We start from the raw sequence: 20,958 nt of genomic DNA on the forward strand, positions 1-20,958 counted from the left end.
CCAAACTATCTCTCCCGTCAAAGATAGAGCCTTCATAGTTAGAGAGTCAGCACAACTGTTAATTTATCTATCAATATAAACAATCTTACAAGTTATCACCAATAAACTTGGATAGATGATCCAAACTTTTTTTCTTTCAACCAATTAACGACATTTCCATATAGAACTAAAACTAACTTCTACATAAACTCCGAATAATTTGGAGAAACAATAATTTGAACTTGAATATGAGAATGAACAACTGCCCTTAACTTCTAGCAACTGCTTTGTCCTTTCAATTTTGATATTTCTAGACAAAATCAATTTTGTTTTAGGTTAGCACTGATCTAATTCTTAAACTCATTTGGCAGTGATTGAGATATTTTATAAGAATCTACACATGGATAGATGATCCAAACTTTTTTATTTCTTTCAAACTACTTTGTAATAGATTGACAAATAATTCCACAATAAAATACAAAAGGCAGAGGTTCTTTTTGGACATACACTGAACCCCTTTTTTTATTAGTATCTTTTTATTTGTTGGGTAAGGACTAAGGACCCTATATGATATATCATAAAAAGAAAGAAAAGAAAGAAAGTATTATTGTAACACTTCTTTTGTTTATAGCAAATAAAAATGTTATTCCCATTAAAAAGAGAACCGTTTACTTTAGAAAGAAATAAAATTTATATGGAACGCTACTTGTGGTGGTTTAATGATGTGGTTTACCTGAAGGTTCCATTAACGGCCAAGTCTTTTGGCTCATTTACCAGACATGGTATGTAGAAATAGATGTGCTCAACGACTTGGATTATTCAGTTGGTTTTCAGAGTTTTTTTCTTATAAATACGACTTCGCTTTTCAAGAACGGTAGTTGTTCGTTGCTTCTTCTCGTCTTTCATCTGGCACCACCATCGTCCTTGTGTTTGACTGTTCAATTCATTTTGTTTGTTTGAGCTCCATCTGTTCGAAGGAATGCGGCAAAGATGGTTTCCTTCATGTCGACTTGTAATCGCTTCATCTCATCGTCCTATCCTGTCCAGCATTGCCCTAGCTTCACCTCTCTTTCTTTCTTGAACCACCCGAGACGCCTTCCTCTCTGCGTTTCTTTTGGTTTCTTTCCGGCGAAGAGATGCTCTTCTTTAATGTCTATGACCAGTTTCGGAACTCCCGTTCTCCTTTATGGAAACAACTCTCGCTCTTGTTTAATCCGGCGATGCATGTCGTTTGAGAATGAGGGGTATTCGGATATAGAAGCAGAGGTTCTGGCTTTCATGGAAAAATCTTCAAACCCCGAAGTTTTCCCGACAAAGAACGAGTTGATTAATGCTGGGAGAATGGACTTGGTGGAAGCCATTGAAAAGCGAGGCGGGTGGCTTAGTTATGGCTGGGACTCGGAGGAGGACGAGGAGACGGTTCAAGATGATGAGTTTGAAGGTCCAATCCTAGTAACGGATAAAGAAGTTGATAATGGTTCAGTTCTTGGAGATACAAGAAGCTGGCAACAGAATCTCGATGGCGGTGGTGAGAGGTCTCTTGTCGAGGGCGTTCAAGTTGGAAGCTCCGAGACGGAACTGTCCCATGCATCCCCTTATCTGGGTTCAGCTTCTGATGAATCACTGTGAGGGCTTCAATTTTCGCACTTTCTTTTCTGTTTCTTTATTTTCTCAAGATTCTTGATTTTTCTTTCTGGGGCAATCGAACTCATTGCATCCTTTATTTCACCCTCAGGCAAAGGGAGGCTGCGGTGGGTTCGGGGATTGAGGGTATCTTGAGTGGCCTCGAGAAAGAGAGAAATCTGAAATTTGGTATTGACTTAAGAACAAAAGAAGGTGGCTCTCTTGACATGAGGAATGAGGTAGAAGATGACTATCAATCGAAAGTCCCAGCAAAAGCAGGTAAGTTGGATCGACGAGTCATCTCAATAAACGACAGAAAGTCCATGATTGGCGGATATACTCCATTTTCCTATTTTAGCTCAATACTTGAGTGTTTTTAGAGAGAATTTGAGGGACATACCTTCGGCAACCTCAGCGATTGTTGCCAAGTATGAATTGGCTTCAAATTGCAACACAGTCGTAATATTTTCGTAAAATTTTGTCATTCTTTATTCTTTTGAGGACTGCTACTCTATTGAATCTTTACGCCCCATGAAGTGAGGTAGTTAAGTGTTTGTTCTATGGGAGCGTGAGTAAAAATGTTCTGATAATTCTTAAATGAATTCATACCAATTATCAATTTTTGTCGCCTTGGTAAAGACAGTTACTGGCCTTGAAAAAAGCAACGGGTCTGCATATTTGAGAGCTAGCGAGGAGCTTCTAGCTGTTCCTCAAGACATGCATATTCACAGCAGATATTCTTCAGATGGTGATGGCTTTGGAAGATCATTCAAGCCAGCAATGTGGAGAAAATGGAGCACTCATAGGGCAGGGTTTTCAAATTCTAATTTTGAAGGTATCCTATTTCCAAGTTTCTGGAGTGTTTTCTGGGCTATTGAAATAAATTGACCCTTTTTTTTATATATATATATATATATTTTTTGCAGCTGCTGACATTGTTCCCACGAATGATAATGTGTACACAAAAGCAAAGGATGAAAATGATACAAGTTATAAATCAAAAGAATCTGTTTCTAGTTATAAGAAGAATGAACCCAATGATATACGAACCCACCTTCAGAACTTGGATGAAGAACTTTCTTCTGTTCTCAACTTATTGAGGACAAGAACAGATGAACTCATTTTGCATAAGGTGGGTGTTCTGATTCCGTATATTTATACAAGCTCTAATATGCTACTCTAATATTATCCTTCCTTTTGTTTGGCTTATTGATGATGTTAATCACATCCAAGTTATTGCTCGATGATTTGTATGATTTATATTTTCCTATGAGTTCTATCAACCTGTCTCTGTTTCTACCTTGAAGCCAGCTAATAGAACATGTAAAAAGGGTTTTTTTTTTTTGGGGGGGGGGGGGGGGGGGCGGTGTGTGATGGGAGAAGGCGAAGTTTTTTTGGGTCCATTGTATTGGGTTTGGTGTAAGTTTGTGCCCAGCTGAAGCTGTGATCTGAAGTCTGGTTATGTTAGGCTTGATTTGAGTCTGCAAAAGGTTGTTTGGGCCATGAAATTGACATTTTTGGTCTTCCTATTGTGTAATGAGCCAATTGGATATGACCAAATATTAGGGATTTAAATTCTATACAGGATTAAGTAGTTAGTTCCTAATTTGCAATGTTCTTGAATAGTCCCTGAACTGAAGAGAAACATAAGTTGTAAAGGATTCCTCCTATCATACATCAGAGCTTCTGCTTTAGCGATTACTATGGAGTTATAAATAAAGGATAAGGGTCAATACCCTCCAACTATTTCAGAAACTATAGCCCTATGTTATTTATTTTGTTATGGTCTCTTAAGCCTGTCCACTAACTATTGAGTTTCTGCTTTCAAGCTAAGGCCAGATTCTAATGCTGAAATATATAACCATGCACTCCATCAGTTCCTACTCTTGGAGGCAGCCCATTGTAATATTAAGCTAAGATCAAAGATGACTTGGCCCCAAGTAAACCCACAAATTAGAGGATTAGATTGAACAAAATAGAAACAAAGAGACAAGAGAATAGAGAATGGGGATAGGTGGATTTAGCTCTCGATAGCAAGGCTCCTTCAGCCTTAGTTGTTTGGGTCTCAACAGCAAGGTCCACATCTTTCTTATCACTTAAGCTAGAGACAAGAAAATAAATTCAAAGCAAGGCTTCAACTTAGCAATTCATTAAAATTTGTGTGATTGAGAATGGCCAGTTACATACATACAGAGCATAGAATCTAAAACAAGAATAAGAAATAACTGAATTTAGTAACCAAAAGAATAGAAACTAAGGAAATGACATAATTAGCAACTTAGAAAAAGGTGATGTGAAGTGGATCCAGGACTGCCCAAAGAAGGACCAGGGAGGTTGCCAGTACCCGCAGTCCAGCCAACCAAGGGAAATTGAGCCAGCATGGGGGCATTTTGGTTATTTTGGGTACCCTAGTCCAACTCAATTTAATCTAGCCCAAATCAGAATCTTGTTAGGAGTCCAAGTCTACCTTCATTTTGTTATTTGAGTCCTTTGTTAAGTTATGAAAGAGTCCTAGTCTAGCTAGGAGTCCTAACTAGAGGGGATTCCTCTAGTAGTAGCTCAGATTCTACTGGGTAATAGTTATACTTTTGTTTTGAAGTTTGGTTCTGTTTTGGTCAAGTTATTAAAGAGTCCCATTCAAGTTTGGAGTCCCAGTAAGAGAGGGATTCTCTTACTTGTATTCCAATTTCTAACAAGGAGGCTAGTCCTACTCACGTTTTGTAATTTGATTTCATCTTTGGATGAGCTTAGTCAGAGTCCTTGTTCAAGTTCTTCATCTCTTATTCTCTTCTACAAGCGCAGTTGACCCCTTCCCAGCCCCTACCTTCTCCTCTCTCTCTCTCTCAGCCCCTCTTTCCCCTCCTCTATTCTGCAGCAGCCATAGTTCTTCCCCAAATCCTAAACCCTAGGTCCTCCGCTCCCTTCTTGCACATTGATCCCTTTAGGAAAGCTCTCCCCCCTCCCCTCCCCTAGTTTGATCTCAACCTTGGGCCTAACCATCCCCTTAAACCCTAGAAAGACTGAATCCTTCTTCTTCCCCTGAACCCTAATTCCCATATCCTTTTTTTTTTATTTTCCTGAGTTTTTCTGGAATTTTCGGACTTTTCAAAATACCTAAAATTTAAGGTTAGATCTACAGCAATCTAACCATTAGGTCTGTCCCAAACTTTAGAAACCTTATTCCCCCAACCCTAGTGACCTTCCCTCTCAATTTCAGCCCAATCAGACCTACCAAAACCTAGTTTAAACTCTAAATTCCCTTTCTGCCCTAAATTCCCCAGAACCCTAGAAACCCTAGCTTTCTTTATCTAGATCTCTCAAACCCTTCACCAGAATCCTATCCATACCCTGCCTCTCCTTTACCTTTGACCTTAACCTAGTCCTACACACCCCCTAGAAACCCTAATCCTTAGTAAGCCATAATTTTCCTAAACCTTAAACCTAAGATTCAGTTCTAAATTTTAATTCACATAGAATCAGAACTGGAAATCAATAAACCCTAGAAGACAAACCCCTATTCCTATACCCTAAAACCCCTCAAGACAGCATTATACTTTACTAAACCCTAAAATTTACTGCTGGTTAACTGAATTGATCCTGAAGACAAACCTTAGATTTCATGTTTACATCAAAAGGCCTAAGGCCTTTAGTCTTTAGTCTTCATAAAAGATCTTCACATGATCTACTCTTGGGCCCCACAAAATCTTTAAAGAGTATTCCTTCAAGGCCAGAAAAGGCATGTGACAAACAGTGTTTTGGTCTCTTTTTGGTCCTTCTAAAGACCAACTGGGCTGATTTGACCTGGTCTAGTTGATCCAGACTCCAGGCCAAGTTCTACATTACATTTACTCTTTATCCAGTGGCAGTGCTACATCTTGTTTTGGTTTCTCCTTTCTGCTAATTCTTATTCCCGATCTCACTCACTAACTTCCATTAGCTAAGTGTAATCCCTTTTTTTTGGGTGGGCTTCCCGCTTAATATTTTAAAGTTTAATTACTTTTTCCTGTAGTTACTAACACATGTTTTCTAATTTCGGCAACTTGCTATTTACTGATTTCTCCAAATCTCTGTCCATCGAATTAATTCCAAATGTTTGAACCTCAATCTATACTTCCTCTAGGCCATTTGATTGGAAGTTGGACCAGATTTGGGTCAAATTGGTCATATTGCTGGATTCTCTCCGGTTTAACTGTTAATATCATCTGCGGTTCTAGATCATGTATTGATATCTAATCTCTTTAAAAACATTTGTAGTCATCACCAAAATTGATTGCATAACTGATTCAATAACATAATAAATCTGGTAACTAAAACATTCTGTTGGAACTTGGAACTAAAATAAAAATGTGGGGATTCCATTTGCAAATTTTAATTACCATATTTTTTCAGATTAATGTTAATTACACAGTCATGACCATACAAGTCCTTTTTCGTTTTAGATTAATTTCATTTCATTTTTCTTTTCTAGCCACTGAAAACTATTGATGCAGTTAAGAATGTCCAAAAGGGTCAACTGAACTTTGAAATACTTAATTTTGGCTCATGGGTGGTTCTATGGTCATTAAGGCTCTCAGTTTTGGTGTTATTAATGTACTGAGCCTAATTTATAAGCCCACAGTGTGGCGGTAATGCTGGTAGATGGGATTAGTAATTATTATTAATATTTAAGTCAGTGTTTTGAGTTAGATGAGGATACTTATTAATTAGAGAGAATTCTGTTTTGATTTTACTTACCTTTTTTAGTCTTTTGTAGTGATGTAGCGATTAGGAGTTCTTTTTTTGAGTCAGATTGGGAATTTTAGAAGGTCTATATATTTATGATGCATGCCCCTGTCAGGTAGAGATGATTTGGTTAATGAATATGACTTCTTATAAGAGTTTTGGTGTTGTTTGGCAGTGCATCCAGGACTGTTATCCCTTTCTTATCTTTCCTAAGAGTTTCTTCTATCATTTCAAGTTACTATCAAAGATTATCGTCAACAATAGTCTTCTTCTAGTAGTCTTCCCATTCTTCTAATTCCCCTTTTGTGAAAGTCCACCATAACAGCCCAATCCCAGGCTTGAATCAACATAGTTTGCAAAAAGGGGATCAGCATTAGAATGGGTCTAATGGTATGTGTTTTAAGCAGCAAAAGAATAACAGACAGACAGTCAAAAATGTCAAATAAAGTGTTATAAAAAGAATGGTTACAAAATTAAATGGATTGTGCATGTTTTTTAGTGTGTAGTTAAAATTGAATAAAAAGGGGTACTAGTATAAATTGAGGGGTTTTGTTTGAAATACTACAACCTATTGTAAGCTCCAACACACTTTTGGATTTTTTTTTTGGAGTTGGGAGTCATCATTTTAGAAACCACAGTTGTCAAGGTGTTGTGGTGGTTCAAGGTGTGTCCTGGTGTTGCCTTGTGGCCTGGGCTTCATGTCCCATTGATTCTCATCTTCCCTGGATGTTGTGATAACTATGTATGGAACCCTTCTTGGCTTATGCATAAGTTTGTAGCTTAAATTTTGCGAATACATGCGTTCATCTTGAGTTGCAAATAATATGTTGAGAAATGTAGCCCCTTGAGTTATCTTAACAGCGGTGCTAAAATCAAGTTAACCAGATTTCAGGGAGGAAAGATGTGGTCATTCAAGTAGTACTCTGTGCAACAAGTCCAAGTTGTAAATGTGTGTGAATCATATGACTTGTTGTTTGCCTTTTTGTTGTTTACTATGCAATAGAACAGCAAAAAGGGAAATGTGTTATAAAATGCATTTTTTTGCTAATGAAGGTCGCAATGATTCTTTATGGTCATTTAATTCTTTTTAATTTTTTTTATTTAATAAATTTCTGTTAAATATTGTTCTGTATTTCCATCAGGGTCATGGCAGCTCATTGGAGGAGTTACGAAGGCTGTCTGATGATTGGGAATTCCAGGAAACTGCAATCATCAAAGCAAAGGACAAATTGCGGTCAAGCCGTGCAAAATTAGCAGTACTAGAAGGAAAGATGACTCTAGCATTAAGGTATGCATACTGTATTTTGATGTGTCTTATCTTTATCCTTTCTTTCTCTACTTTCATGACAGATTCATATTTTCCTTCTTCAGTGAAGCACAAAAAGCGGTAGAAGAGAAACAGAGGAGGATTGATGGTGCTCAAAGGGCTCTAGACCTTCTTAGGACTGTGTGCATAAACTGGTCTTCTCCAGCCTCAGAGGTTCTATTATGTGGATCATTCGATGGTTGGTCGAGTCAGGTTCGTTTAAGATATGAAATATTTGCTACTACTTACTTGGGTATTTTGCGGTCCTACTTTCTACTACTGCAACTCCATAATGTGCAGATGTGTGGTATAATACTACAGTTATGCAAAGAAATCTTATTGCACAGCATATGCTTTACATTTGGAGTTTGATCTTATAGCTAAGTTTGGTGATGCAGTCTATGGAAGCTAATATGTCATTAAAAGTGAAACTGACCCACCCAGGGAAACTAATAGGTCATTAAGAGTGAAACTGACCCACTAAACAAGTGAAGAAAATGTTTTCACTAAATACACAAGAAATGCTCTTTTAGTGAGCAAGCCTTGGTGCAGCAGTTAGATATTTCTAATTCAACCATCAGCTTGTGGGTTTGAAACATGGAAACAACCTCTTTGTGAGGGGGGGGGGGCAGGGGGGCAGTTTAACTTGCGTGCATTTGCCCTTTGAGTAGTAGGAGTATAGTGCACTTGAATGCTCTTTATATTTTGTTGTGTTGTCATCTCGCTAATTTTCCATAGCTTACAAGACAAAGGTATACATTTCCATGTTCAATTGTTGATATTTGAAATACCTATTGGAGTAGTAAATGTTCATCTCAGACCATGTAAGCTGGAAGAATGGAGAAACCACTGCCTTTGGGTATCTCTGGATGAGGGAAATATTTTAACATGTTCAAGTCTCTTTTGAAGATGAAAATTAATTTTTGTTTCAAACTCCATTTATTGTTTCTCCTTGGAACTCTATTTTTAATGTTACAACTTACAAGTTTTTAACTTGACAAACCTTATTAGTTACTCAGGATGTACGAAATTTGGTTGAAGATGATTCTGATGTCATTTTCTTTGATCATGGATCCTTAGAATCTGCCAAAAATAATCTATGCCTGGTTTTGGCCCTGCCCAGATTGGTAGGACTCAATAATTGTGGACTTAATTCTGTTAGATTCCTCATTAACCCAAAAAAATAAAAATAAAGATAAAAATAAAAATCAAAATCAAAATCAAAGCAATGCTTTGACTTAGCAATTCATTAAAATCTGTTTGTGACTGAGAATAGCCAATTACCTATATATAAAGCATAGACTCTTTTTTAAAAAAAAGAAATTGCTAATTTAGAAAATAGAAACTACTTTACTGAGTGGTTCAGCTAAGGTTCTCAACGACATAAAAAATAGAAACTTCCTGATTCTGATCTTAGTAACTAAGAGAATCAGAAAGTAGGGAAATAACATATTTAGCAACTTCTAAGGTCTTTAGTCTTCAATCTTCAGTCTTCGTAAAAGATATTCATGTGATCTACTCTCGGCCCCACAAAATCTATAAATAATGTTCCTTAAAGGCCCAAAAAGGGCACATGAACAGTGTTTTGGCTTCTTTTTGGTCCTTTTAGAAGAACAGACGGGGCTGATTTGACCTGATCCAACTGGTTCAGTCCAATCCAAGTTCTACGTCACCAATCTTGATTTGCAATTAAAGAAGCGTCGCTGGTTTGAAAAGAGAATCTAAATTACGCTGATTCATACCCGCCTCTCAGTGTCAACCTTGGGTTCACATAGACTACTCTGGTTGTGGTGCTCTGTTTTAAGAAAGTTCTTGTGATGAACTCAGAAGCTTCTGCTGCTGGTCCGCCAACTTGAGAAACCATGGGTTGATGATACTGGATAAAGTCCTTCCTCTCTCTCCCCCCTTCGTGCCGCAGTTTTTTTCTATATAACAGCTGTTCTCTTCTTGACCAGTTTTTGAAATTTCTGCTGCTAGCTGCTCTGTAATTTTCTTCTCTACGATGGAGATAAGGCTGAGGCGATTGGTGTTCGACCCAATTGACACCTTGCAGTGTGAAGCTTGATGGTTCTTTGGTGGTCCATTTGGGATTCAATTTCCAGTCAAATACAACCGTTCAACGTGCTGTTTAGGAAGTTCAATAACAGTGAGTTTAACCTTTCTTACCATAGCGTCCCCTTCATCTCTAGATGTTGAGCCCAAATCCTACAGCTATGTTTGGAAGCCAAAGAAGAAAAGAAAGAAAATTCCAAGAAGGCTTGAATTTGAGGAGAGAGAGATACATAAATCAATTGCATTTCTTCTTTTCTTTTCCTGCCAGCCTAACATAGCCTAAAACCCCCGCGGATCAGAACCAGCCCAAAGTTGGGTCAATCCAAACCTCGGCTTCATCTGCGCATCCTATACCCTAGATTTCTCTTCTTCATCCTATCATAAAACCTAGTTCCCTAACCCAAGCTGCCACTGATTCTAACTCTGTCGTAAACTCATTGAACTTGACACCTTCACTAATAGGTTCCTGTAAATCGACCTAACCTTAGTTGACCATCAGAGTATAGGTCCTACAGAACCTTGACCCTAATTTAACCTAAAACCTCTAATAAAAATGATCTTGCCGAACTTACCTGTTTATAAAAGATTCTGGCTACTGCCTTCTATTTTGTCCCATACCAATCAGAACATCTTATCCTATCTGAGGCAGATAAACCCAAGGGCACTTCCCAGAGGAGCTCATAATGTCACAGTGCTGACAAATGCATGCATTTTCCCCCCTCTTACCATGGTGGCATTTTTCTGTCAGGTTTGTCACAGTTCTCTTAAGCTCTGTGGTTTCATTCGGTCAAATGGACTAGAATGGAAAACTATAGCCTATGCTCATCTCATTCTCTAGTTCTCCCGTCCATACTAGTAGATTTTCTTTAATGGAAGTTTACAATAAGTTGTGTGACTGGATGTGAAATTCCTGGCAGTCCTTATAAGTTCTTACGCCTTCCTTTACTTAGCTCCGTGGGCCTACTCATAATTAATAAGCACCATGCTGCAATAGAGATTTAGGTTCATGGGTCCCAACAGTTGCAAACCATTAGTAAGTTGCCACATTATCACATTTAACTGTGAATGTTACCTCTAAATGACAGCCTATGAGGGACTACTTTCAGGCTCAGAAGGCACAAGGTTTTTTATGTGATTCAGCATGTTTCTTAGCTTTGAGTTCACATAATTTTTATAGTGTATTATTTTGATGGCTGAAGAGGACAGTTGGTCCATTGTGACCTAGCAGTTGCGGGTTTGAGTCAGGAAACAGCATCTCCACAAAACGGTGTTAACACTACGTACATAATGACACGCTCCCCATATCCTGATATAGCATGAGCCTCGTGCACTTGGTACACCTTTTTATTTATTTATTTATTTTATTATTAATAATATTTTGATGGCTGCGATAGAAACTTGAGTCAATTTGTCCGTTTGGTTCAGGTTTTCTTTAATAGCGTTGAAAGTTAAACTGTATGTGAAATCCTTTCACGTAGAAAAATGTCATGGATGTGGAGTTCTAGAAACTAATACGATGCAGAAAGCATCCACAAATATCAATGTTTGTAACCATGAACAATCTGTACCATGCAATTCATTATTCAGGGTTGTTTTTGTTTTTGTAGTTTCATTTATATATGTATGTTTTTGTTAAGTATAATTATCTTTGCATGAATAGTTAATATAGTTTAAAAAACAGTTAGTTTGGAAGATACACATGCCTAGAAAACGAGAACAATTAAATAAGGTGGCTTCTGAGACATTTACTTACCAGAGAAGGGCAGGCTTATGTTTTCTAGTATGGTATGGGCTAGAGGGACGATATGGACTCACCTTATCTAGCTTATCATGCTGTTGAATGCAGTATTGTCAATTTCTGCATAGCTTGAAGTTTCAGCCTGGGTTTACTTACTACGGTTATCCGGTGGTGTTGTGTCGAAATAGTTCCTGTTGCTATCCACCTGCTTCTAACACACACAAAACCTCCAAAATAAAAGGGAATAAAAAGAAGGGGGGGAGAACAATGGATTCTCAGCTTCAGAAGCCACGGCCTTACTTGTTTGATGCATTGCAGAGAAAGATGGAGAGGTCAAGTGGAGGCATATTTTCAGCATATCTGCAATTATATCCTGGCAGATATGAGGTAGGTCATGTTCTTCACTTCGGCTTCAACCAGTTTTTGCAGTCTGTTATGTTCATCTTTTTTTTTTCTTTCTTTTTTTCCCCTCCCATAAAATAAAAACAAGAGGAAATTTGTTTGGTTGTTGCAGATCAAGTATATAGTAGATGGTGTGTGGAAGGTTGATCCTCTGATTCCTATTGTACATAACAATGGATTCGAAAACAATCTCCTGATCGTAGTCTGATAGATGCAGTGACAGTAATGTTTCCTCATGGCCTCGTCTTCCAAACGGTACATGCATGGTGGCATGCTTCTCATTCTTTCTGTAAAAATCAGGACTGGCGGCGAATAATTTTCTGACCAGTATAATTCATAGAAGAGATTGTAACCAATTTTACCCTTCTCCCTTACCTATACCTTCTTAGCCCTGTATCCTACAACCCCTTCTCTTTTTCCTTCTTTCCACTCATTTGTAAAATTTAGAATTTTTTCCTTTTTCCCCCCTTCCCACTCCCATCCACCTTTCTGATGTGCATGACAGTAACAAATTGATTCACAGAAATCTTTCTCGTTATCCTTCTCCCCTCCCCTCCCCCCCCCCCCCCCCTCAAAGAAAAAAAAAAAAAAAAAAAAAAAAAAACTAGTGGGCCTGGAAGCCCAGAAACTGTGAGGGAATATAGGTAATATCCTGCATTATTGCTGGTCTAAAGGACCACAGTTGATCAGAGTAGCACAGCTGCATAGAACTCCAGTGTTTCCCTATTACTATGATTTTGATTGTCTGGAATAATGATACCCTTTTTTTTTCTTCTTCCTGGTAACAAGCTTGTCATTAATTTTGAGCATAGGATGTGGCCGAGCAAGGCTCTAATAACCAGTCGTTGGAACATACAATTCTTTTGGGCTCCCAACCAAGAGGGCCTACCCAGTTAGGATGTCTGTTATTTCATTAGCTTTCCTAAGTACATAAGAAATCACAAAACTCAAAAAGCTTTTTGCCAATTTACAAATGTCATCCACCAAAGGCTTCACCATAAGGGGGCAACTTGTGCTATGATTCTTAATTAGATTGACTAGTAGTTGGCTGTCGGATTTCACATGTATATAATCAATACTGTCTGCCAAGGCGAAAAGTAGTGCTTCACGAAGTGCTAAAGCCTCTCCTTCTAAGATTGAAGAAAAATGTGATGGTATGGACCATCAATCTTTGGCCTCCTGTCCCAGCTACGCCCCACAAATCAAAGACCAGCTTTCCTCTCCTTTTCCTTCCAGGAGGAACCCAATTAGAGCTGTTAATTTCATGAAAGCTTCTTGTCCTTGTTTCTTTAATGTGATTCCTCCCATTCTCCCAAAACTCTTTATGAGCTCTTAATGCTTCATGAGTCACTTCATAAACTGTCCATCTTTTGTCTCATTTCACAACATCATTTATTGCCCTCCAAAGGGTCAAAGCTATGAAGGAGATAAGGCTATAAAATTCCTCACTTACCTTTCTTACCTCTCTCCATCCTTTTATACATTCGGCCATGCTTCCTGAATTTGTTGATGTACTTCTCTAAGATAGAGGGTTGCCAAACCATACCTGCCTAACAAAATTACATTGGTAAATGATATGTGGATGTTCTCCTCTTATTCCCCGCACTCTCCACAAATAGTGTCTCCTTTAATACCCTTACTTTTTATTCCTTCTAATGTTACAAGGCTTTTATTATATGCTCTCCATAGTGTCTCCTACATGCTACAATTGTTCGCATTTTCCTGTTTTTTTTTTTGGGTCCCATATTTTTAAAATTGTGAGTGTTTTCCCTGTATTCGAAACATAAAGACAAGGACTCCCTTGAGGGTGCTCCATGACAGCTATATAACCACAAATATTTGAGGCCGTCAAGTAATTTTTTTTAGAAGTGGGATCCATCACCAATACCTTGTCCCCCCTCCCTGTATTATGGTATTTCTCTTTTACTCATTGTAAATGGCTTAAATTGTCAACCTTCTCCACAATAATCTAAATTTGTTCTTTGATATAGTAATGTCTTTTCTTAAGTGGGTTTTAATGATTTTTTCCCCACAATTTCATAGCTCATAAGTTTCATATCTTTATACTTATTGCAATGGGTCTTATCAATCGTTCAATCCTCCATTAACAGCTTGTTAAACAATTTCATTAAAAAAGAGTGAAGAGAGATAGAGAGAGAGTAAAGGAAGTATAGGAGCCAACGGATATAAAGTTGTCTCAAATTCAATCCCTGATAAACTCTGTCATTTTCGCATATAAATACCTTGCAGTTGGATGAATTCAAAGTATTCTCGGCCTGCTGTAACAATTTGTTCGATAGTAGCCATAGAGCATCACCATAAGTGTGACCATCCAGAGAGAAAGACATGATTGGTTAAGATATGAAATCCAAGAAACAAGTTGGATCAAAACCACTTTCTCAAATGCATTTTTAATGGAGTAACAGACACACCCACTACTGGTAGTAAGACAAGGCAAAATTTTGCCGTACATGATATGTCTCCACTCTAATCCATTCCATTCCACTCCACTCCAACATGATAATGATCCATAAGCCCCCAAGCGTGATTCTTCGTTCAAACTTCGACCCAAGCGAATTTCAGAGATTTTGACCACTTCAGAAAAAACCAAAACGCATGAGCTTAGCAGTTGCGTAAGAAGTGAAAAAGAAAAAAACATTACTGATTCTGATTCAGAAGCAATAGACCTTCGCCAACGTAACCTCTCTCGGGTAGAAAATCTGGATTTCACTCCAGATTCTCGTTGTGGTTCTGCTCTGCTTACACTCCAGTTTCACTTCATCGACCAACTTTCCCCGTCCATCCACTTAGAAACAACGTGACCGGCACCACTTCCATTCCTGGGTAATTCTGAAAGCAGTTCAATGATTTCCGTATTTTATTTTGGCTTGAAACCTGGAGCATCTTTCTGTTCTCTCTTTTAAATTCATTCCAAAATGTCTTTTTCTTGATCACCAAAAGCATATTCACCTTCCGGAAGGATATTGATGTATCGACATGACTCAACTAATTAAAATCGAATCCTCAGACAAGACCATTGAGGATATTGGGGGGATATGCGTAGTTAGGCACAAGCTTCTTCCAGTCAATATTCGGTGGCAGGAAGAAGATTATTTAATGATATCAAGAACATTGGAATACAACCCAACCTGATTAATTAAACTTAAAGATCAATAATTCGAGGGTTCGGTGCAGATGGAATGGGTTATTTGTTTACTGCTTACTGGAAATGGCAACCCATTACTTTTTCATATTCAAACTGTTTTCTAAACCATCTTTGACTCCAAATGATTGGTACCTGTAATTCCCACTTCGCCTTGCATGATCCTAGATTTTTTCCGGAAGGTGGGTCAACTTAATTTATCGTTTAGAGAGAACTGAAGAACTTGAAATAATGTAATAATGGCCTGTAATTTTTTTTATAAAAATTTTATTTTAAGTACAATGTCATTTATTTAAAAGGAGAAATCCTATTACAACCTACACCTAATTTATCAAAAAATAAAGCACAAATAAAGTGGGGAGGAGGAAAGGTGATAGTGAGGAAAGCATCTAGAGATAAGACACTCTCTTTTGCCAAAATATCGGCTAATAAATTTGCTTCACGATAGATATGGGTGAACGTGAGAGATGCAAATTGTAGCTTGAGTTCTTGGATGTCGGATATGATCGGAAATATCTTCCATGACACTTTATGTGGATCTTGATGTGAACTAGTGCTTGATTGTCAATTTCTACATCAAGTTCTTATAAATGAAAATCATAGGCCGACAACAAGGCTTGACGCATTCCCAGAGCTTCAATAGTGAGAATGTCTTGCGAATCAGTCCCTCTACCAAAATAAAAGATCATATTGCCCCCATGATCCTGTGCAATGCCTCCAAATCCCGCAGCTTTTCAATCCTTAAATAAGGAACCATCCACGTTCATTTTGATGCAAGAATGTCGCCTAATAGCGTTTAGTTTCTCTCCAAAATCTCTTGTTATGTTATGGCTGAATTTTTGTACCTCACTATAAAATTGAAATTGCACTGATATATTTTGGTGGACGATCCGAATGAATCATTTTTTTATGATCTTATCTGATGGATCGACCTGCTTATCCAATTAGATATATAACAAAGAAAGATCATCCAGGAAATAAAATCTTCTTCTTTAACAAGGTAATTTCCCATCATTTCGATGCTGCTATAATACATTTGAATTCTTTCCATATCATCTCATCCTTCCATTTCATCAATATCCTAATTTGGCTTTGACTTGATTAGGTTTCTCTATTAAATCATTTTCATATATTATATTTCCATGCAAACATTTCCATGCATTGTATTTTCATGTTTTATATCTTTATTTTATCGTTCATAGTTACCTAACAGCATATTCAACCATTTTTTTTTATTAAGGTTGTTTCTTTATACTAACAGGTCAATTAGTAAAAAATTCATCCACCAATTTAGACACTTTACTTTTCAAACTTAGGAATTGAAAAAATACCAAAGAAAAAATGACATTTGAACATAAGAAAAAATGAGTGAGCGTTTTCTAGAAGGAATGGAAAGAAGATAGGTGAAAGGACCCACATAGGAGTTGGGTATTAACAGTAAATGACATTTAAGTATTTTATTATTTATTTAACAACAAATTTAACTGTAGATAACTTGTAATTATACATGTGGATGCCATGTAATTTATAAGTATAATGAATAGTCATAAATTAAAAAAAAAAATAATAAATATCTATAATTTGCTCATAAATTTTTTCTGTTTGGCTTTTGGTGGGCAGCAGAATAAAAATCAACCATGGCTCATATCCTGGAGAAATTCCTGAGACAAAGGCAGCTAGCTCTTAGTGATAGTAAGGTAAATCTGTGGAAGTGACAAGAATGGCTTTGAGAGATTTCTTTCAACTTTCAAGTCAACCTGTGGACCTTGGGAATTGGCTATATTGAACCACATACCCATATGGTCCAACCCCAAATGCCAAAATAATCAGGCCAGACTATCTAGTAGACCATAAATTTCAGTACTCGCATGAGCAAAAACAAAACATAGAAAATGAAGATTTTTCTTCCAAAACAATCCACACACATTATATAATTCGATCTTCATTTCAATTATTCAAGGCTTCTTTGGGATTTAGTGGGAGAAACTTACCCCACCCCACCCAAAGAAAATTATTATTAAAAAAATTAATAATTAGGGAGCTACGTTCAGGTACGAGGGTTGCATATGTGGAAGAAGATTTGAGAACGACGCGTGCACTGTTATGGCTGTGGTTCTACACTCTCTCTATAGCTGTCTCATTGATGTATATAAATGTGTATGCCTGTGAAGATAATATCAGTTTTTGGGGCAAGAAGCTCAGAGCTGACGCAGTCTCTCCGTTAGGAAATTCAGAGAAAAACGTGTTCTTCAGTTTTTGAAGGCTTAAGCCAAGCAAGCAAGCAAGCATGGAGGAGGGGATGAAGAGCACTATGAAGAGCAGAAGCTTTCCCTCTTCATGGATTCTCTGCACCGTGAGATGCTTTCCCATCTCATCCACCAAGTCATCTGCTTCTTTTCCCTCAACCCCAACAAAGAACCAGCAGGAAACTCAAGAACCAGGAGAAATGGAAGCAGCCAAATCAACCCAGCAACCTCACACAAAGCATGGTGGCTGGAAGACCATGCCTTACGTTCTGGGTTTGTTTTAATTATCTCTCTCTCTCTCTCTCTCTCTCTCTCTCTCTCTCTTTCTAAGTTGTTCTGTACGTTAGTAAATTTAGTTGATTTGCAGCTCACTCACAGACAAACTTGTCCAGGGAACGAGACATTTGAGAGGCTAGCCTCGTTTGGACTGTTAATGAATTTCATGGTGTATCTAATTAAAGTGTTTCACTTGGATCAACTGTCGGCCATCAATGTCATCAATATCTGGTCTGGTACCAGCAACCTCTCTCCCTTAATTGGTGCCTTCGTCTGTGATGCTTATCTGGGCAGGTTTCGCACTTTGGCCTTCGCTTCCCTCTCCTCTTTCCTGGTATGTATATCTCTGAATTCATTCATTCCAACTCCATCGTCTCTTGCGCTTCTTAATTTGGCAGATATTATCATTCTGCTATATGCACGTCCTCTATTAATGGCTTCTGGAATTGCGTACCTTCCATAAATGAAACTGGTCCCATACTTTTGTCTTCACTCGATTGCAGTTCTCATCTGTCATGTTTCCTCATTTTATTGATTTTTCCGTTGTCAATGTATTGTTTATGAAGTGAAGTTGCCAGTTGGGTTTAGAAAAAGTTGGTTCTCACAGTAGTTAAATTTGCCCTTTGGTAATTACGTGCGGCATTCTCTGCCTCTCAAGCAATCACAGAACATGAATTGCAACAACAAATTTTGACCCTTTTATGGCTACCACCAAACGATCATAAAATGGTGATATATTTTGTCTCCTCTAGTTTGGCGTGCCATTTTAACCAAAGCCTCATAGTAGGAAATGGATTTCCTCCACCCATCTCCCATCCTCCATCTCTCACGCCCATGGTCCAAATGCATTTTGGAGTCCAGAAAAAATCTGGACTGTTGACTGAACAATTCACTTAACGGTTCAGATTTGTTTTAGAATCCAAAATACATCTGGGCCTTTAACTGTCACACTTATTGTCAAAGTGGGCTATGAGACAAAATTTTAAGTGTAGTATGCACCTGACCATTGGGTAAAGAAGTTTAGACTTTCAAAGTATGAGGTTAAGAGATACTATTCGGGACTAGAAAAGAAGTCCTGTATTATATTTACATTATATGGAAAAGCTAACCCTACTGGGACGTAGTCAAGATGCGCGTAAGTTAGAAAATGGACCTACATAAAATTATTTTGTAAAATCTTGCTAAACTTATTGAGGTTTTGGTGGACACAGGGACTATTAGCTCTAACTCTGACGGCGGTTGTTCCGGCATTGCATCCACCCACATGCTCCTCTGCTCCAACCAACACATGCAAGGGTGCGACCAAGTATCAGCTGGGTTTTCTATACTTGGGTTTGGCCTTTCTAACAATAGGCACCGCCGGAATTAGGCCGGCCGGCATACCATTTGGAGTGGACCAATTTGATCCAACCACAGAAAAGGGAAAGAAAGGGATCAGCAGCTTCTTCAACTGGTCTTACACCAGCTTCACTATAGTCGTCATGATCTCCATGACCCTTATCGTCTATATCCAAACCAACATCAGTTGGGGTTTGGGCATGGGCATCCCTACAGCTTGCATGGGGTTCTCAATAATATTGTTCTTGCTTGGCACTCGATTTTATGTCTATGTTCCACCTGAAGGTAGTGTCTTCTCTGGCATCTTCCAAGTTTTTGTTGCTGCCTTCCACAAGCGTCATCTTAAGCCTACTCCTAAAGATGGCCTTCACGGTCTTCCCTATGATCCTCCCTCGAGTGGCATCAATGCAACCTCAAAGCTTCCTCTCACACACCAGTTCAGGTGCGACATCTATCACACTAGTAATTTTGCATTTGGAACCTTGTTGGCCGAGTCTATATCTTAAGAAAGAGGTATGTGCTCTTGTTTTTCCATCACACAATAGGAATAAGACCCACTGAGATTCATCCAACGGGTGGAGATGCGGAAGAGGAACACATACCTGCATCTTTTCGGTGCAAATCCCAGGTCCCAAATTATTGGATGAACATGTTTGCAGGTGGGGACCTAGGAATTGCACCCAACACTGTCATTGATTTGATGGGTTTCCATCGAATATAGGTCCCAGACCTTTTGTGTTTGTTTTCAGTAAATTTCACAAACAATTAATGGACAAAAATTCTTACTTCTTCAGTTGGCTGAACAAAGCTGCAATTGTGGTAGACGGAGAGCTAAAACCAAATGGAACTCCTTTGAATCCATGGAGGCTCTGCAGCATCCAACAGATCGAAGAGGTGAAATGCTTGGTTGGGATCGTGCCGGTATGGACTTCTAATATCATCTGCTTCCTTTCCATCAGCCAACAAGCGACCTTCACGCTCAGCCAAGCCTTGAAAATGGACCGTCACCTTGGACCCAAGTTTCAAATCCCTGCCGGTTCCATGGGTGTGATATCAATGTTGACATTGGCTTCATGGATTCCAATATATGATCGAATAATCGTCCCGTCACTGCGAAGAATCACCAAACACGAAGGTGGCATCACCCTTCTGCAGAGGATTGGAATTGGGATGTTGTTCTCGATCATGTCAATGGTGGTTGCTGGCATTGTTGAAGAGAAGAGAAGGGTTTCTGCCATCGTCCACGGCCAGCAATTGTCGGTTTTCTGGCTTGCTCCTCAACTTATCTTAATGGGTTTCTGTGAAGCCTTCAATATAATCGGACAAATCGAATTTTATTACAAGCAATTCCCCGAAAACATGAAGAGCATTGCCAATTCACTCTTGTCATGCACTATAGCAGGGGCAAGTTACCTAAGCACTTTGCTTATTGTGATTGTGCACAAGAAATCCAGAGAGTATGGTCATGATTGGTTGGACAATAACATCGATGCTGGGAGGGTTGATTACTTCTACTACTCGATAGCAGCTCTGGGTGTCTTAAATTTTATCTACTTTCTAATCTGTGCATATAGATATCATTACAAGGGAAGTACTGGAACTAGCATTCAAGTAATTGCACGAGAAGAAGAGCATGTTGATATTGGATTAAACTCCACCAAGCACTTTGAGTTATTAGAATAGACTGACATGTATAGTATAATATGCTAGTTAGCTCCTTTTCTAAGATTAAATCTATGTTAGAATCATAGAGGAAGAGAATAATTATTATGTCACAGTTGTGACAGGAATGAAGAAATAAAAATCAAAAGAATCTTGGAAAGGTTGGGCATCTAATGTCTCTTGTGCATGAATTTAATAAGAAGATTATGCACTTTTTGGCTGGTTCTGACTTAAATGAGCTGGAAATTTCTGGTCCCTAGCTATCTTGTCTTCATATATGGGTTTCCGATCGATGCAATATTTCCAGCCACATGGCTTTGAATTTTGAATCATCCAATCATACTTTTCAGGTTTGTGGCCTTAGAGCTTCATCTTGTCTCTGTCAAGTTCTATATCTGTGTATGATAAAGAAACAGAGTGAAAGATGGAAAAGGAGAAACCTAAGAGCTCT

The 20,958-nt window shown here is 38.3% G+C and overlaps 2 protein-coding genes across 2 annotated transcripts; both read left to right on the forward strand.

The window, feature by feature from the left end:
• The first annotated feature begins 652 nt into the window (after nt 1–652).
• LOC149020392 (5'-AMP-activated protein kinase-like protein) lies at nt 653–12,340 on the forward strand. The gene is made up of 8 exons (XM_089148509.1): nt 653–1,604; nt 1,715–1,881; nt 2,246–2,437; nt 2,529–2,734; nt 7,467–7,612; nt 7,696–7,843; nt 11,739–11,807; nt 11,935–12,340. Exons 1-8 carry the CDS (start codon nt 970–972, stop codon nt 12,028–12,030), a joined length of 1,659 nt encoding a protein of 552 aa, XP_089004635.1. The 5' UTR covers nt 653–969; the 3' UTR covers nt 12,031–12,340.
• Nucleotides 12,341–17,111: 4,771 nt separating this feature from the next.
• LOC149020393 (protein NRT1/ PTR FAMILY 2.13-like) lies at nt 17,112–20,724 on the forward strand. The gene is made up of 4 exons (XM_089148510.1): nt 17,112–17,504; nt 17,624–17,841; nt 18,719–19,287; nt 19,640–20,724. Exons 1-4 carry the CDS (start codon nt 17,273–17,275, stop codon nt 20,526–20,528), a joined length of 1,908 nt encoding a protein of 635 aa, XP_089004636.1. The 5' UTR covers nt 17,112–17,272; the 3' UTR covers nt 20,529–20,724.
• The last annotated feature ends 234 nt before the right edge of the window (nt 20,725–20,958 follow it).

This window comes from Hakea prostrata, chromosome 3 (assembly GCF_041222555.1).
Source record: "Hakea prostrata isolate BN-2017 chromosome 3, UWA_Hpros_2, whole genome shotgun sequence".
Classification (NCBI taxonomy): Eukaryota; Viridiplantae; Streptophyta; class Magnoliopsida; order Proteales; family Proteaceae; genus Hakea; species Hakea prostrata.

Excerpts from the sequence above, each read along its gene's own strand:
- LOC149020392 (XM_089148509.1), top strand. The coding sequence starts at position 970 with ATGGTTTCCTTCATGTCGACTTGTAATCGCTTCATCTCATCGTCCTAT. Across the intron at positions 1,882-2,245 it reads GAAAGTCCCAGCAAAAGCAG|TTACTGGCCTTGAAAAAAGC; the intron begins GTAAGTTGGATC and ends TGGTAAAGACAG. Across the intron at positions 2,438-2,528 it reads TTCAAATTCTAATTTTGAAG|CTGCTGACATTGTTCCCACG; the intron begins GTATCCTATTTC and ends TATTTTTTGCAG.
- LOC149020393 (XM_089148510.1), top strand. The coding sequence starts at position 17,273 with ATGGAGGAGGGGATGAAGAGCACTATGAAGAGCAGAAGCTTTCCCTCT. Across the intron at positions 17,505-17,623 it reads GACCATGCCTTACGTTCTGG|GGAACGAGACATTTGAGAGG; the intron begins GTTTGTTTTAAT and ends AAACTTGTCCAG. Across the intron at positions 19,288-19,639 it reads CCTCTCACACACCAGTTCAG|TTGGCTGAACAAAGCTGCAA; the intron begins GTGCGACATCTA and ends TTACTTCTTCAG.